This window comes from Gopherus flavomarginatus, chromosome 5 (assembly GCF_025201925.1).
Source record: "Gopherus flavomarginatus isolate rGopFla2 chromosome 5, rGopFla2.mat.asm, whole genome shotgun sequence".
NCBI classification, from domain to species: Eukaryota; Metazoa; Chordata; order Testudines; family Testudinidae; genus Gopherus; species Gopherus flavomarginatus.
Window position 1 is genome coordinate 67,501,661 of NC_066621.1, and position 18,071 is coordinate 67,519,731.

The following is an 18,071-nucleotide window of genomic DNA, read 5'->3' on the forward strand; positions in this document are numbered from 1 at the left end:
GGTGGGAGGAAGAAATCAAGGGGGGAGATCTGTGTGTGTTGGATTTGCTAGCCTGATCTTGCATTCCCTCTGGGGAAATAGGAAAGTACTTTTTGTTTCCAGGATTGGGAACAGAGAGGGAAAGTCACTCTGTGTAGTTTCACAGAGCTTGTGTCGGTGTATCTCTCCAGGAGCACCTGGAGGGGGGAAGGGAAAAAGGATTATTTCCCTTTATTGTGAGACTCAAGGGATTTGGGTCTTGGGGTCCCCAGGGAAGGTTTTACAGGGGGACCAGAGTGCCCCAAAACACTCTAATTTTTTGGGTGGTGGCAGCAGGTACCAGGTCCAAGCTGGTAACTAAGCTTGGAGGTTTTCATGCTAACCCCCATATTTTGGACGCTAAGGTCCAAATCTGGGACTAAGGTTATGATAAATGGAGAGAAGAAAAGAGAGGAAGATAGCTGCTGATCACAAGATGGCACCCCATCAGAAGACTGAATCTATAGTTTGAAGTAGTCTATTTTCCTTCCTTGTTCATTTCCCCTTTGGCATGTTCACGCCTTGCAAAGAGTATTTTACCTTCTTTAATACAAGTTCCATCAAAAATGTATCATAAATCAAATTGACTAAAACAAAAAAAAATCATCCTTGTTTGCAAAATTCTCAAGCCATGTCCATATTATGAATTGCCAGGCTCCTACACCTCCCCTTCCCATCCACCAGAGTACTTGTGGTGTTATGAATGCTGGTTTAAAATCACTGTTTTTTTCATAGTAATGGCCTTTTCTCTTTTCCCAGGCATTTTCTTAAATTATTGAATTTAAGATTTAGAAGTTACTTTTTAGCTTTTTAGACTGTTCACAAAATTTCAGATATTTGGACAAATGCATAGTTGTAAAGAATATCAACTCTTACAGTGCAGTGAAATTGGGTCATGACATATTAATCCTTATTAAATATGTAGCTAATTTTAAATTTTTACAAATGAGAGAGAGAGCAAACAGTATAACCAGCCAGCTACAGATCTTAAAGATGAACTGGAAAGTTAAAATGAAAACTGAGTGAAAGTCCACAAATATGCATTGAATTGCCGCACGATGAAATCCTTTGCTCCCTGTTTCTACTACTTGGTTCTCTGAAGACATTCCAGAATGACAGCATTATGATATCAACTGCTAGAAGTCTCACTGTAACAGATGATATTTGATGTCACAGAATCGTGGCATTCTGGGATATGTTCAGAGACTCAAAGTATCAAATAGGCTTTACAACTGCAAAAAGATGTTATATAGTGTAAGTAGAAACATTTATTTCTGTGTAGAATAATTCGTATTCATCATCTATTTCCAGACGTAACTGAATTTTTATTTTTGCTTTTCAGTGTATTTGTGTGAACATTAGAGCCATTTGCTCCAGTACTCTAAAAGTCTACTCATCATCATGTGTAAACAGTGATTTATTTAACATTAGAAAAGTTTCTCACTGAGAATTTACAATAGAATTTTAGACATGGTAATTTGCTTAGCGAGCATTTTTCTATGTTATATTTGTATTTGAATAAGAGTTTCCCCCCTCACAATGTAATTTCTCCTGCTTGATCATTGCACTGAAGTCATAATGCTATATTTGACATGACATTCTTGATATAATTGCAATACTGTCTGAAGCACACTGTCACTGAATGTTGCCCTCAGTCTCAAATTCAATACAGGATCAAATAAAATCTTTAATATTGCTGTAGGACTCCTGGCTTCTAGATTTCCTGATTCTACATGCTCTAAAACACTCAGCTTTATTCTTGTATTAAAAAAATTCCATTTAGTTTACTGATATTAGAATGTTTTAGTAAAATGATTTTTAAAACCATTTTTAAAGGGTGAACTATCCAAGTCTGCACTTTTTGCCTTTTATTATGAAAGAAAAAAGATTTACAGGGGCATTTCTTTCTGAAACTATACCAGTAACAAATATGTTTGTGAGCTGGCTGACTTTGACACCAGAATACACCTCAACATTAAAAAATGTTTAAGAATGTGGGTATATGTATTCTCCTTTGAGTGCTTGTTCATGTCAATTCCAATCAGATGTGTGCACGCACATGTGCACAGTAGCCGGAAGATTTTTCCCCTAGCAGCAACTATAGGGTCGGCCTAGACATTCCCTGGAGTCGTGCCTTCATAGCGCCCATTATAAAGCCCTGGCAACTCTGCACCCCCTCAGTTCCTTCTTACTGCCAGTGACAGTAGGTGGAACTTCTCCTTGCTCTTCTCTTGCTTCGGCAAGTGGATTAGAAGTGTTTTATATCCTGTACATAGTTTCCAGTAGTTAGTATAGTTTGGTTCTCTATAAGTTTCAGATATGGGTGGTTCCCCCACATTCCCCCTCACATTTGTTACTGGGGCATGCTGTGATCCCCGGACTTGAAGACTTGCCAGATTTGCGCGAAGCGCATGCCAAAAAGTGACCCCCACACCTCCTACTTATGGTGCCTGGGTGAGGGTCACCAGAAAGACTGCTGCAAGATCTGTCGGGAATTCCAACCGAGAACTATTCAGTAGAGGGAGCAGCGTGTCAAAATTCTCCTTATGGAGGCAGCTGATCCAGGTGCCAGGGATCCTGCTCCCAGCATGTTGTCTTTGGCACGAAGCACTCTGGCGCTGTCTTTGAAGGATCCAGCGCCAGGAAAGATGCTGGCAAGGAAGCTCAGCACCGTCATGGAGCTCTTGGGACATTCCAGCCTTCAGCACTGGTCTCAGTCACTGGCGTAGAAGATAAAGAGGTTGGAGAGAGGCTGATCTCCCTCGGCAAGATCCAGGGACCAGCCACCAGTGGCACCTCAGTCAGGTGGTGCCTGTCTCGTTCACCACACCCATGGGAGCATCCTACTGTTCCCGTCCACCCCAGAGACTTTTGAGGCGGCGCAGGACCTAATGAGGCTCATGGCACCATTCTTGCCACCAAGACAGGAGAGTGTCTTGACACCGCAGGTTCCATTCTGGCACCCTGTGCAATCAAAGGGAAAGCTGGCGATGATGGCACACTGATCCCCATCACCGTGGCACCCTTCTACTTCAGCACCGCCATCCAGAAAGCGCAGTCGGTTCTTTGCTTCTCGACACTCTACCTTGAGAGAAGCAGCGCCACTCTGGTTCTCCTACTCGGAGGCGGATTCATACTGCTCCAACTATAGCAGGAGCAGAAGATCTTCCTCATGGCACCCTAGGCAGTCCCTCCCAATGCAGTGGGCCCCTCAATGGCAAAATCCACTGCAGTGGCCCTTTTGGACTTCGTAGGCTTTCCATCAAGCCTGGGGTCACAGACAGGGGTTCCGCTCGGGTGCAGGATCAGTGGCATCTGCGATGTTCATTTCACTATGATTGGCACTGGAGTCAGTGCCTTGGTCATTAACACCGGCACCAACTGCAGCACTGACATCGACCACTTCGGCACCAGAGGAATTGGTGGCCCCCATCGTGGCTATGGCACATGACGCACCCTGGACACTGACACCACCTCCGCCATTGGCACTGGCCGCAATGGGGCCGACAGGAACCCCAGCGCACATGCTCCACCAGGCACTGGCACTGGTGTGGGGCCCAGCACCGGCATCGACACCTGTGCCTGTCACAGCACCGGGAGCAGGCCAGCTTACTGCAGTTCCCACAGGGTGAAGAGCTCCCTCAGGTGAGAACATTAGGGAACAATCACCTCCCCTGGTTGATCTCCTCCTTCTCCTCACCAGATGAGTCACTGCCTAGCCCTGCCCATATTGCCTTACTGCTGATTAAGAAAATAATGGAAATGACTAATACCCTTTGTCAGACCCTGGCCTCACTGCCACCTATGGCCAAGTGCAGTGAGCATCGGTACTTTGTGCCCTCCAAGGGCTACGAACTCCTCTATTTCCACTCTCAGCCTGATTCCTTGGTGGTGGATGCCGCTAACCAGTGGGAGAGGCAAGGATTTCAAGGCCCTTTGCCCAAGAATAGGGACGCCAAAAATTAGACCTTTTCAGGCGAAAGGTTTACTCCATGGGGGGCTGCAACTCCGAATATCCAACCAGCGGGCCGTTGTCAGCAGATACTCCTACAATGCCTGCTCTGCGATGGCTAAATTTACAGAGTTGCTCCCCTCAGACTGCCGCTCTGAATTTTCACCTTTGGTTGAGGAAGGGAGACTGATCTCCAAAGCGTCCCTTGTGGCGGCACTTGACGGGGCAGATGCGGCAACCGGTTTTGGCTGCTGGAGTGGCCATGAGAAGGGGTTCATGGCTCCAGGTTTCTGGCCTCCCCTATGAGGTACAGCAGACCATCCAAGACCTGCCCTTTGAGGGTGAGACTCTCTTCTCAGAGAAGATGGACAAAAGGCTAAACAATCTTAAAGATTCCAGAGCCATCTTCAGGTCCCTGGGCCTCTGTGCTCCTTCAACACAGTGGAGACACTTCAACCTACAGCGCCAGCAGCGGTTTGGTCAGAGGAACTGCCAAGACGGGTCTGGAAGGAGAAATTGAAATGGCAGGAGAAGGCCGCACCAACCCTCTGGCTAGGGCTCAGGACAACCCAAGCCATCTTCAGGGGCCACGCTGGCCTTTTGAAGTCCGTCAAGGACGGTGTACCACACCTGACAATGGATTCACCCTGCCTACATTCTCATCCCAACTATCCCCTTTCTACCATGCATAGTCCCGTATCACCTCCGACCGATGGGTGCTCCACACGATAGGAAGGGGATACTCCATCCAGTTCTGTGCCCTCCCACCCTTCCACCCCCCTTTCCCGTCCCTCTTCAGGGACCCTTCTCATGAGCAGCTCCTTATCCAGGAGGTGCAGTTGCTCCTGCCGACAACACCAACGCCGCTTGTTGGGGATGAAGGCTTTTTGTAGGCAGGATTGCTGACAAACAGCAGCTACATTGTGCGCCTTTTAGCGACACAGCCCTGTCGCTGAAAGCTGTGTCAGTGGGGCTTCAGCATCTGTTTAAAGTTAAGGCCATGGCTACACTGGCACTTTACAGCGCTACAACTTTCGCACTCGGGTGTGAAACACCCCCCTGAGCGCTGCAAGATACAGTGCTGTAAAGCCTCAGTGTAATCAGTGCCGCAGCGCTGGGAGCGCGGCTCCCAGCGCTGCAAGCTACACCCGTAAGGGATGTGGTTTACGTGCACCCCTGGGAGAGCTCTCTCCCAGCGCTGGTGCTCCGACCACACTCACACTTCAAAGCTCTGCCGCGGCAGCACTCCCGCCGCGCTGCCACAGCAGCGCTTTGAAATGTCAAGTGTAGCCATACCCTCTAGTGTGTGTGTTTAAGAGCTTTCTTACACCAGGGTCTTAATGGCATACTTGCTTCAAGGGATAGGTTAAATCAGGTGCATAAACCTCTGCCTATTTGCATTAAAAAAGAAACAATTTCCTGTATTCAGAGAACTCTTAAAAAGGAAGCATAAGCTCTTAGAGAAATTAGGAACATGCAGTTTTCCTTATCAGTGGGATGTAATATGAATAATACAGTACAGACCTATTTACATGTGGATGTCAGGAGTCAAGCCGTCCAACTGCATATTAATGGATTGCGGGTTAAGGGGGCCATGCTGAAATCTTAAGATATCTATATATACATGTATAATTATGTAGGATTACATACGTATTCACAGCATCCCAAATAGTGCAGGCCTATCTGTTAACAGCGCTTTGCAAGAATATAAATTCAATTGTATAACCTAATAAAAACATTACTGTTACTACACAGGGATGAAAGTAACTCAAGATGCTTACTGTTACGGTGCGAGGGCGGCTAGGGGTCAGCATTCCCCGGCCAGACTTTCCAGACTGCCTGGTTCATGCCACCAGGAGTTCTCATGGCAATTTCAAGGGCTCGGGGCTCCAGACGCCGCTGCTGCGGTAGTGGCGTCCGGAGTCCTGGGCCCTTTTAAATTGCCAGCCCCCGGGCAGCTGCTCCTTTTGCCCCCCCCCCACCTGTCAGCAGTAGGGGGGGAGGGGGAAAGGATCAGGGACCTTAAAGCGCTGCAGGGTCCTTTGCCGTGACAGCGCTTTAATGTTGCTGCCCCTTCTCCCTGCCCCTGTCAGCAGTAAAGATGTTCAGCACGTTTCTGCTCCACACTTCCTGTTGATTTTTATGTCAGTGAGTTAGTGAGCAAATCTGTAACGCTACATAGCAAGTTCCTATACCGCGAGACTCGTTAATACGCGTGTTAAATAGGTAGCACTGGGAGGCATGGCGCTACCGCATGTCAACAGGTCGCACGTCAATGGGTCTGTACTATAGTTTGGTAACTGTCTTTCATTTATTGGTTAAGGGAAGTGTTAACAAATACATAGAGAAATAAATGTACTTCATTATAGTAGATGATTTCAGTAAACACTTTCTTGTAAAGATTGTTTGCTACTTTATCGTAAGAAAATGTGGTTTGACTTGTAAAGTATAAAAATGGAGCTTATTTGAGGTGACTCATCTGATATTTAAACACTTAATAAAATAAATCTTATAATTTATTCAGTTCCGTTAAATTACAAAATCAAAATCTTGGGAGTTAGTAAGAAAATGGCTTGTTAACAATTAAAATTTAGGATACTTTTTATTAAAGTTATAACAAAACACTAGCATATCATGATTTAAGTTTTCTAATTCCTTTTTGTAAAACTCTAATACGTAATCCAGGATTATAATTCAAATCCTGAATATCCTATTGTTGTTTTTGCCTTTACTTTAGTGCCATTTACCTTGCTTTAATTTCTTTTGTACCATATGTTCTGTTACTGCAGCTCTTATTTACAAACTGAAAAAGTGAAAGGGAAATCATCAGAGTAAAACAGCTTGTACATCATAACCCACCAATATGCTAAGCCCTTGTGTCACTTAAACAGAAGTAGTACCTAATAATATCATTTAATACAGCTAAGGTCTGTAAATAAGGAACTTGCTTTTTGCAAGTTATAGTGATAAAAAGCTGAGATACAAATCCATTTCTCAGCAACACTCCACTGATAATCAATCACAAAACACTGCTAATGCTGTAACTCTAGCTGATGTGGGGGAAATATGTTTACTTTGTGCTGAAGTGAGGTTCATTGCGGAGATGACATGGGCCTTTCATCCTGTAGCTAACTCCAGAGCTAACATAATTCTGAAGATAATGTGCCTTATTATGTTTACACATATGATAAGTGGTCTTATTCAGAGCTGTTAAGTCTCAAACATAGTCTGTATCAAATGCAGTGAGCACTTTTAATATGAACACTGAGAATAATTTAATGTTAATGTAAACAATTATAGTAGTTGCTGAGACCTAAAATTTCAAAAGACACTATTAGTGATTTTAGGATCATTGTTTGAGTGCTCAAGTTGGTACATTGAGCAGTTTCAGAGAGTGAGTTCTCAGCACTGTCTAGCAATCGGCCCCTTTAAAGTGCCCCAAATTGGGCACTCAATAATTGAAGAACCTCAAATCACTAGTTCTTCTTTGAGAACTTGTCCATTTTAGATGTATATGCCCCATGAATGCAAGCCTGGAATCTTTTAGCCAGCAGTGTATTTCGCAGCTGAGCATGCCCCGTGCATGCTCTCATGCACCCTTCCCAAGTGCATAAAAGGCAGAGCAGCCCTAGTCGTCACTATGTGTTGCAGCAAGATGGAGCTTAGGGTGACCATATGGCAAGTGTGAAAAATCAGGACAGGCTGGGGGGTAATAGGCACCCATAGAAGACAAAGCCTCAAATATCGGGACTGTCCCTATAAAATCGGGACATCTGGTCACTCTAGTGGAGCTACACTGTGGCATGTCTGCTCCCCCATTAGTATCTCAGGCCTGGTCTACACTACAATTTTAGGTTGAATTTAGCAGCGCCTGGACCTGTCCACACGACGAAGCCCTTTTTTTGACTTAAAGGGCTCTTTAAATCAGTTTCTTTACTCCACCTCTGACGAGGGGATTAGCGCTGAAATCGGCCTTGCTGGTCGAATTTGGGGTAGTGTGGACGCAATTCGATGGTATTGGCCTCCAAGAGCTATCCCAGAGTGCTCCATTGTGACCGCTCTGGACAGTGCTTTCAACTCAAATGCACTGGCCAGGTAGACAAGAAAATGCCTGTGAACTTTTGAATCTCATTTCCTGTTCAAACAGCCTGGCGAGCTGATCAGCACAGGTGACCATGCAGAGCTCATTAGCATGATGTGCACATTGCCAGGTCAATGTCTTGTTATGATCCACTCCATCTATCTTTTACATCTTAGGCTGGCAGCAGATGCTGCATTACAATTGCGAGCCATCATCATCTGGCTGCTCGCCAGAAGATGGTGCAGTACGATTGCTAGCCATCATCATCTCCTGGGTGCTCAGCAGAAGATGGGAATGACCTGGCTGAATCACTCCCATGTCTGCCCAAGCGCCCCTGACTGATGTCACTGAGGTCGGCTAAGAGAGCACCCAGGAGTACGACGACAATGACTACCAATCGTAATGCACCATCTACTGCCAAAAGGCAGTGAGCTGCTGCTGTGTAGCAATGCAGTCCCACATCTGCCAGCACCCAGGTGACATAGGGTGACGGTGAGCTGAGCGGGCTTCATGCCTGCCATGTTATGGCGTCTGCTCAGGTAACCCAGGAAAAAAGGCGCGAAATGATTTGTCTGCCATTGCTTTCACGGAGGGAGGGAGGGAGGGAGGGGCCTGACGACATGTACCCAGAACCACCCGCGACACTGTTTTTGCCCCATCAGGCATTGGGATCTCAACCCAGAATTCCAATGGGCAGCGGAGACTGCGGGAACTGTGGGATAGCTACCCACTGTGCAACGCTCCAGAAGTCAACACTAGCCTCAGTACTGTGGACGCAGTCCGCCGACTTAATGCACTTAGAGCATTTTGTGTGGGGACACACATGATCGACTGTATAAAAACAATTTCTAAAAAAAGACTTCTATAAATTCGACCTAATTTCATAGTGTAGACATACCCTTAGATAGTATTGGGACAGAGTTTTTAGATACTCTGTGTTGCTGCTTTTTAGTACGATGTTTTACTTCATGCCCATTTGGAAAAAAAAATTAAAATGTATTTTTTCTTGACCCTCTTTGTATTGATGGTGCAGGTCATGGCTAAGTCTCTATCTCTGGGCTTTAAAATCTGCCCTGCTTGTGAATCAGGTATGTCTGTGAGTGATGGATGTACACAGATTGTGGCTAGAGCTAGAGGAAATTTTTCAGTAAAACATTTTTTCATAGGAAAAGGCCATTTTATCAACACAGAAACTTTTCACAGGAAAGGGATGGTTTCGATGAATTTCCTGTTTAAAAATGTTTTTGAAAAAGGTTTAAAAATTGACAAAACAACCTGCTTTGACATTTTCAAAATGAAATGGTCCGTGTTTTGTTCAGAAATTTAAGTTATTTTATAGGGAAGTGAGTAAAAAAGTTTTGAAATTACTGAAACAAAACACATTTGACCCAGGCTGAATGTTTTTTTCAGATTTTTGGTTTGCAAATTTTTTTGAGGTTTTGACTTTTTGTCCTGATTCAGGATGGGAAAATGTTTCAAAATCTCAATGCTTGCAGGATGAGAAAAATGTTTCTGCTCAGCTCAACTTGTGATGCCTGCTTAAGTGTTTTTAATGGAGAAGTCAATGAGAGGAGTGTTTTAAACTCTGAAGTTCTTCCTCAGAATAGTCTACTGTTTTGAAACCTATTCTAGGAGCTAGGAGGTCGTCTGCCTCTAAGAGACCTCTTGCTTCTCAAAAGCATGCATAGCCTTCCCTTCCATCCTCCTCAAGTCAGTCAGTGGTTCCTACTGCCTGAGGTAGGAAGTAACAGGGATTTTCTGATGTTGCTTGACAGTGGTCACCATCCCTGGTACTAGGCAAGAAAAAGTCTGTCTCATCATTCTAAGTTTCCAAGCCAGCTCCTTCCAAACTGTATCGGCACCATGTCACTTCAGAAACTGGAATCCTGCTCTTTCCTTTGGTATCACATCAACAATCCACTGTGACTGACATGCTACTTTGGTAACACAGATTGCTTTTACAACTTCTGTGGATGCTCTGGACCACTTCTGTGGGTGCTCTGGACACTGTGGACCAACTTCTGTGGTTACGCTGGATCTGGAGCCTCCACTCTTGGATGCTTCTCCAGCTTCTACTTGCTCTGTGTCCCTTCCAATACTGGAACCAATGATACAGATTATGAAAATCTTGCTGTGACTATCATCTGCAGTACCACCCTCTGTTTCTGAGACATTGGAGTCTGGATTTCCTTGCCTGTTGCAACTCCTCAGAGAGCTGCATCATTCATGGAGGAAAATCTGCTTGTCTGCATCATCATTTCATAACAGTAGAAATGCTTCTCCTAGATTTTCTCTTTGTTGTCTCAGCCTTGTTCCTGAAAGGGATTAAGAAGGAGCCCCTCTCGTGATTGATCCCATGCTTCTAAGAGGTTTCAAGCATCTTGATTTCCACCTTTATGGCATCATGTACCTGCCCATTATGGGATGCAGTTTTGGCCTTACTAGTCAGGGTGGAACACTCAACATCTCTGGATACTTCTTAATCTAGATCCAGATCTAGGAATCGATCATCTCCTAAGACAGTGCAGCCATGTAACCAAGGACTTGTCTAAGAACTTGAGTAGGTTCCTCATTCTGAGGAGGAGGCTCTTGTGGAGGAATGAGAGAATCAGACCATCACTTTGGCTACATCCTTCCCCCCAACCCCAGTGAAGTGGTTATTGTATCTCCACACACACTGATTTTCAAGGCCTTTCACGACCTGCTTAAAAGAATGACAGACGTATCCCTTGAAGTCAGTCAAGAAAGGGTTCTATAAATTATTCGACATTTTTCATCCAGTCTGTCATGGCTGCTTTCCCGTGCCAATAAATGAGCGTATCCTCGAACCTGCTAAAGATTTGTGGCAGACCCTCCACATTGACCTCAGCAACATCTAAAAGAGCAGACTAAAAATACCAAGTTCTCCCTAAAAGATTTGAATATTTCTTTTCACAGTCACCTTCACTAGCAGCCTGATCCTCTAAGTCAATGGCCAGGGATAAGGACCCCAAAAAGATTATCCTTCTGAGGAGAAAGCTGTATTCTTCAGCTCACCTTCAGATGCAGATTAACAATTATCAGGCTTGAGTGCTAAGTACGACTTTCTCTAATGAGAAAAAAATCTTATAGCTGGACAAAAAGGTTCCTCAGGATATTAATTACCACCAAGTTCAGAACATTACAAACTTTCGTGAAATACCTTAGTTGGCATATTTTTATATAGAGTAGGATTGTATACAAGCAGTTGCTTCAATTGCTTATTCTTTGGTGTTCAGACTTCCTGTTCTCCCCCTGGGGTGTCTGGACCTTCACTGTCACAATATTTTACTATGTTTTTTTCCCACAAGGCTCATGACTGCCCTGTGGAAACTAAGGTATGTTTATAGTGGAGCTGGAGGTGTAATTTCCAGTTTGGGTAGACATACCTGTGCTAGTTCTTATTGACCTAGAACTCTGCAAATAGAAAGTAGACTTGGCTGAATGTGCTAAATGCCCCAAGTACAATCCTATCTGAAACCCTATGTGCATCTTAAAAAAAAATAAAAGTAAAATTAGTTCATAATAAATGTTAATGTAAGGTTGCAGTAGGGCAAATTTTCAAATTTATTTATTCAAAACCTCAACTTTATTTAAACATTTTAAAAAAAATCAAGTGGTTTAAATCTCTCCACCCTGGATCTAACTGTATGTAGGTCCCAAACCTGCAAACATTTATGCATGTTTTTAATATTGCTGCCATAAGTAATCTCATTAATTCAAGTGAGGCTACTCATGGTTCTCATGATAGTGAAGTTAAGCACATGCATAAGTTTGTAGGATTGGGGCATTATTTACCATTGTCGGAATCTGATTTATATCTTGACCTCTGAAGAGTGATGTTGAAAGAAAGCATCTCCTGACCTCTATCTGACTGCCTTATATATTTCAGAGATGGGAATTCCACAATGATCTTGACTACAAAGCAATCGTAACAGTAGTGGAATGTTCGAAGACTTTCTGAACTTAGCAAATGAGCCAAAAAAGTTATAAAAAGACTTATTAATATGCTTTTCAATATTTTAAAGACTCCCATATTCTGGTCTGACTTCCATCTCAACAAGAATCCAATTGAGACAGCTCTAAGTTTGTGCAACTTCCTTCCAATATGTAGAGCTATCACTTTTCTGCACATAAATACCAAGTAAAAAAGAGAGGTTGGCCAATTTTTTAAAAGTTTGCCTCCAAAATTGCACCAGCAAGTTTTTCCCCATACAAGCAAAACATGATTGGAATATGCAAATAGGTATTTGCCTGGGGGAAAAAAAGAGGGGGGGCAGTTGTATGTGAATCCAGTTTGCTCATACAAAGGGACATGTAATAATAAAACAAATGAACGTGGGCTTGTAGTATACAAATGTTTGCTCATAAAAAACTTTATAGGTCCATTGTCAGTGTTTGATTTAAAATTTGGTCCATTCAAGCCACTTGTGGAAAAGATTACAGAAAAATGATTCTGGAGCAGTTAAGGATCCTAACTTTAAAATGCTGTTCTGTCTGAAAAGTTGACTTTGTAAAAATGGCATTGTGGGTCTTCATAATCATTATGTCTCACTTATTTCCTCTAGAAATGTGCACAGTTTACAAGTAAAAAGATGGGTCTTGGTTTTGTTTGTTTTTGTTTTTTCTAATTTCCTACCTCCTCCCAAATCCACCCAGGACTCTAGCAGTCGAGCTGGATTATTTCCATATTGTTCACTTTTACCCAGCAATTGAGGTTTTTCAGGCCGAAGTGTTCCTTCAGCTACACCTGTCTTCAGATTATGCCTTCAATGACACCTGTACAACCCCATTAGCTTTCAGCGGGGATAAATTAAGGTTGATCAGTAAGGGATTTTTAGATTGCTGACAGTTCTAGATCTTTATATAGTTTATTAGTGCATGCTACATGGAATTTATTAAAATCAACAATGGACAAAACAAAGTTTATAGTAAATAGTAAATTAATTATCTTGACATAATTTACTGTAATAACTTTCCAGGCTTCACCTTTAATATAGAAAAATGCTGCAACTGAAATCCTTGCTGGACATTATGCATAAGCAGTGAGATGTACCAATAAATCAAAGTGCACTCTGGTCCAGATCCTCAAGGACTTTAGGTGCCTAACTCTCACTGAGGATCTGGGCCTCCATGATTTAACATTTTCCTTTGAAGGTCATATGATATAACATGGAATTTTACTATTAAAATCTAAAGATAGGTCAAGACTTACAATCTTAGTTCTTCTGCCTAAACAGATGACTCACATTTTGGGAAATTAATTCACAATACGAGTAAGTATTTAACCACAACTAATTTCTAAAATAAAAAGATACTATTGTTGCACCATTGTCACTGTTCCTTATTATAATAAAACAGATCAGGGTCACAGAAGTGTGTTCAAATAAATACCCATTTTATCGTGAGTTAGGAATGGTATATTTTATTCATAAGCAGCTATTGCAGTAAAACCACTCTGTCAAATGAACTGAATAAAATATTCAAAAATACATATGAATTTAAGTCAAAATGGCTGCTGTTCTGTATCTAAAATATAATATTTCAAATAATTCATATCTGCAATAATGTTCAGTCACTCAGTAAATCTTCAGTTTCCAGTTCTCATATAACATTACCTGAAGAGAACTAACTGAATTAATACTTATAATTATTGATATCAGATCTACTATACATTGACTTCTCATGCACTTGTTACTACTGTGAGGATTTTTCCATTGCAGAAGGAAAAGGATAGCATGAATGTAGAGACTAAAACTGATTTCCAAAATATTGGGTTCTGGTTCTTTTAAGTAGATTTATGTCATTTTAGGCCACTTGGCACCTTTAAGGTGAACAACCTTTATTGTAAACCCAGAAGAATGATGAATGCAATTAGGTGGTAAACAGTGTATGAATAGAGTATGCCCATTAAGCTATTTGATACCAACTTTGTTAGATATATGCTGCAGGTTATAGGATAATTAATTTATTTTTTCTTAATCCTTTTTCATTTGTGAGACATGAAGTATGCAGTACTAAAACAGAACTGTTGATCTTTTAGATCTTGTGCTTTTCCTTAATGAGATGCAATTTACTTAATCAAATAAATAAATTTTATTAGTACTTAGTAAATGTGTCATTTGATATTGTAGGTTCTTTCATCATATTTCACTTTAATCAAGAAAGCTAACACCTGTGGTTTATTCACAAAAGCTTTTTTTTGTTAAATGAACACCCACAGGCAATGAAGCAATTACATTTGTTGCTTGTACCAAAGTAGAAGGCACTTAAATAGACCTCAGTAGGGATAGATGAGAACTTAGAGACTTTATTCTTTTGTCCAGCACTGAGATTAGCTCTTATCATAGCTCAAGAAGGAAGCCTCTGAACTGAAAAGAAAAAATGGGAATGATTTAGGGTTCTTTTTAAATTTAAAACTTTGATATTGCTCAAGGTGATTAGAATACCTGTGACCTTAATGAAAGTTCAGCCTTTGAAAAGCACAGGCTATTGTAGAATTCTGAAAGAAGAGACCACAAGGCCATGAGTGTATAATTCTCTGTGCTTTTTATTTTAGAAAAAAATACAGCTACTTAATTATTGCTGCATATTTACATGCACGTAAAAATGATAGAGAAAATCCACTAAGGCAGTAAATGTTGTTTTTTAAAATTCTTTTGATGTTAGATGATTCCACCTTTGTTCCTGTTGTACATAGCACATTACTCCTCAGCTGTTCCCACAGAAATCAATACAGGCACCTCATACACAAAACAGAATTGAAGTCGAGGAGACTACTTGAATGGTAAGATATGACTCAATGTGAGTAAGGGTGCAGAATCTGGCCTTTTGTGACTCTTATCCATTTCTGAAAAATAAATACATAAATTATAAACTCTTACTTTTCTAGAAGTACAAAATCAGTATAACTCTAAGACCTTTTACACTTAAAACTTTTGCCACTGTGACTATGCCAACATACTTAATGTGAAAGAACTCCCCTAGCGTAGATGTAGTTATATCAGTGTAAAAGTGCTTATACCAGTATATTTTATTCTAGACAACCTAAGTGAAATAAGCTATGCCACTATAAAGTACTTTATATTGGTCTAATTGCACCTGTACTAGGGCTTTTCTGGTACAACTGTGTTGGTTAAAAAAAATCACATACCGAGCTGACATTGTTATTCCAGTAAAACTTTGTGTAGACTATGCCTAAAATGAGAGAATACTAGCAATAGTGATATTAGGTAGTTTGATCTTCTCTATCACATTCTTGTTCCAAGGATAAATGTGAATTTAACAGTTGGAATTGTTGGTTCTGCATTTAGATACAATTAATTTTGTCATAGAAGGCTAAGCGGCTGATCCACCATCTGCAGTGAGTGCAGACTGAAGCAGTGTGACTCCTGGCATGGATGTAGAGGGAGAGTCTAGTCTACCTATTGCTTTGTCTTTGTTAGTCACTGTTAATATGCGTGGATCCAAGTAGTTTAGATGCACACCTGTTATCTACCAGGTTGCAGGGGTGACCGTACTAAAAGGTTCGTTTTTAGGATGTTTAGAGGGGAAACAGTACTGGCACAGTGTTGGGAGCTCGCAGACACTGAGACGTATGGTTTTACTTTAATGGTTTATTAGTGATACTGAAACAATATTGACTATAGGCTACTTAAACTTAACAATTCTATTTATACAAGGAAACACACAATATACTCGTACAAAGAAAGACACAATATACAATTAACCCCCCCCCAAAAAAAATATTGTTAACTTCCAAAAGCAATTAATTACAAAGCATACTTACTAAATACAAACCAATGCAAGAACATTACGGCCGGCGGACGCGTAAGCTCCACTGAAACACGAGAACTGAGAGAGGCTGCGAGGTGATCAGGCTCGGTTACGGGTGCCCTCAAGGTGCAAGTGACTCAGGTGCGTTCTTCTCTCTGCCTGCCAAAACTGTGGGCAGGACAGATATACCCAAAATGACGTACCCCCCAAGATAGAGTGTGGAAAACGCTGATAGGTTTATGGGGCTATTCGTTTACCAAATAAGGCTGAATAAACTATAGATAGGGTTCCGCCGAGTTTACCCGAAGAGGCGGGGGATATACTGTCGTTAGCTGTTTGCAAAATATCCGTTAAGTTACAACAGCTGAGCCCGCTGTCAGGACCACAGAAGAGGTGCAGGAACGGTCAAACCGCAGACTTAGGAAACAGCTTGGTGTCCGTGCTGGCTCTGCATCTAAGCATGGAGGCCAGGGCAGACATGCAGAAGCAGGCCTGGTGTTACAACAGTCTTCTACACTAGCTGTCTGTATAGGTCAGTTTTGATGATCTGCTATTAAAATGTAAAGCTTTCAGTAGACTTGGTCCCAATATCTTGCTGATCTTCTCTCGCCTTATATATCTTCTTGACCCTTTGGTAAGAAAGGTACTACACTTTTGGCATTGAAAGTATAGTCTAGAATGAGCAAAGCCATATTTTTGCTAAAGAGCTTTGGAATTCCCTGCCTTGTAACATTAGGAGTGCCAAAGGTCCTGATCCTACAAAGACTTATGCATTTTAAATAATCCCTTGGAATTAACTGATTGACTCAGTGTAAGGTTAAGCATCTGCATAAATCTTTGGAGGACTGGGGCTTTAGCTGTTATTTTAAAGGGGCATAAACAACTTTTTTTTTAAATTATCGATTGTGGCCTGTCTTAATTCTTGGTTGTAGTGAGGTGCCTAGATGATGGACGCATACCATATAAAGGTTTTATACTGTATTATTTTTAGATGTCATAATTTTGACAATACTTTAAAGTCAGTTTTTGATATGCAGAGTTCTGTCATGCTTTCCATCAGGATTTCTAAAAGTTACCAACATTGTGTATTTCATGGTGTAAGACTATTCTTCACTGCAAATATGCTCTCTAGTATGCAAACTGTGATAACCAGTGAAGCACATTTATAGCAATGTATAGGAAACAAATGGGCCAGAGGTGAGATGATTTCTGTTCAGGAGCACATGAAGATGTGAATGGCTGCAGATGTTTGTGCATAGTTGTTCTGCGAGTCCTAATCCCACCAACCCTTACTTGTTATCTTGCTAATGAATGCTTAGCTCTCTGCTTTGCCATGTGTCAGGCAAAGCGAAGGAGCATGGTGACCAATGAAGTGAGGTGGAGGAGAGGGGCTATTTGTGTCCTGATGATCAGACAATATCACTGCCTAGAGTGTGAGACAGTTTCAGAACTGTGCATGACCAAGGACTGATTAAAAAGACAAGGTGGGGGAGATGTTGATGAAACAAACTTTCAAGCTTATACAGAATTCTTTTTCAGATCTTTAGGAACTGTTTTTTTCATTGTTCTATAGCCAATCAAGCCTGTTACCTTTATACACTTGATATTTCTGATATTCCTTTCAAATGACAGTAGTTTCATGCTAGAGAGACAAGGTGGGTGAAGTGATATCTTTTATTGGATCAACTTCTGTTCAGGACAGAGACAAGCTTTCGAGCTTACACAGAGTGCACTGTATGTTAGAGAGCGGATGATTGCTCAGAGCTCCAGTATGAAACTGGAGAAAATCCTGTTGAGAGTCTTTGGGTTAAGTTTAGAAGCAAGAGCAACAAGGGTGATGTCGTGATGGGCATGTGCTATAGACCACCGGACCAGGAGGATGAGCTAGACGAGGATTCCTTTGGACAATTAACTGAAGTTTCCACAACACAGGCCCTGGTTCTAATGGGGGACTTCTATCACCTTGACATCTACTGGGAGAGCAATACAGCAGTGCAGACAATCCAGAAAGTTTTTGGAGAGTGTTGGGGACAACTTCCTGGTGCAACTGCTGGAGGAACCAACAGCGGCTGTTCTCTTCTTGACCTGCTGCTTACAAACAGGGAAGAATTGGTAGAGGAAAAAGTAGTGGGAGGCAACCTGGGCAGCAGTGACCATGAGATGGTTGAGTTAAGGATCCTCACAAAAGGAGAGTAGCAAAATACGGACCCTGGACTTTAGAAAAAT

General features: G+C 41.9%; 2 protein-coding genes across 10 annotated transcripts in view; one reads left to right on the top strand and one right to left on the bottom strand.

The window, feature by feature from the left end:
* The window catches only part of IMMP1L (inner mitochondrial membrane peptidase subunit 1), a 94,155-nt gene that overhangs the window by 62,290 nt on the left and 13,794 nt on the right, over positions 1 to 18,071 (top strand). For 2 of the 9 annotated variants that reach the window (XR_007774653.1, XM_050955176.1), the window contains exon 5: positions 14,739 to 14,856. The exons of 4 other annotated variants lie outside the window; for them this stretch is intronic. Coding sequence is in view for 4 of the 5 variants with exons in the window: in XM_050955176.1 (XP_050811133.1) it covers positions 14,739 to 14,834 (96 nt within the window). In the remaining variant the exon portion in view is untranslated. Of the gene's footprint in view, positions 1 to 1,360; positions 1,723 to 11,961; positions 12,049 to 14,738; positions 14,857 to 18,071 lie in introns of those variants that run through there. 3 more of the 9 variants (XM_050955175.1, XM_050955179.1, XM_050955177.1) reach the window with 2 other exon arrangements.
* Positions 14,602 to 18,071, bottom strand: part of DNAJC24 (DnaJ heat shock protein family (Hsp40) member C24) — an 87,323-nt gene continuing 83,853 nt past the window's right edge. The window contains exon 6 of the mRNA XM_050955190.1: positions 14,602 to 14,919. Coding sequence (XP_050811147.1) covers positions 14,869 to 14,919 — 51 coding nt within the window. The 3' untranslated portion in view covers positions 14,602 to 14,868. The remainder of the gene's footprint in view (positions 14,920 to 18,071) is intronic.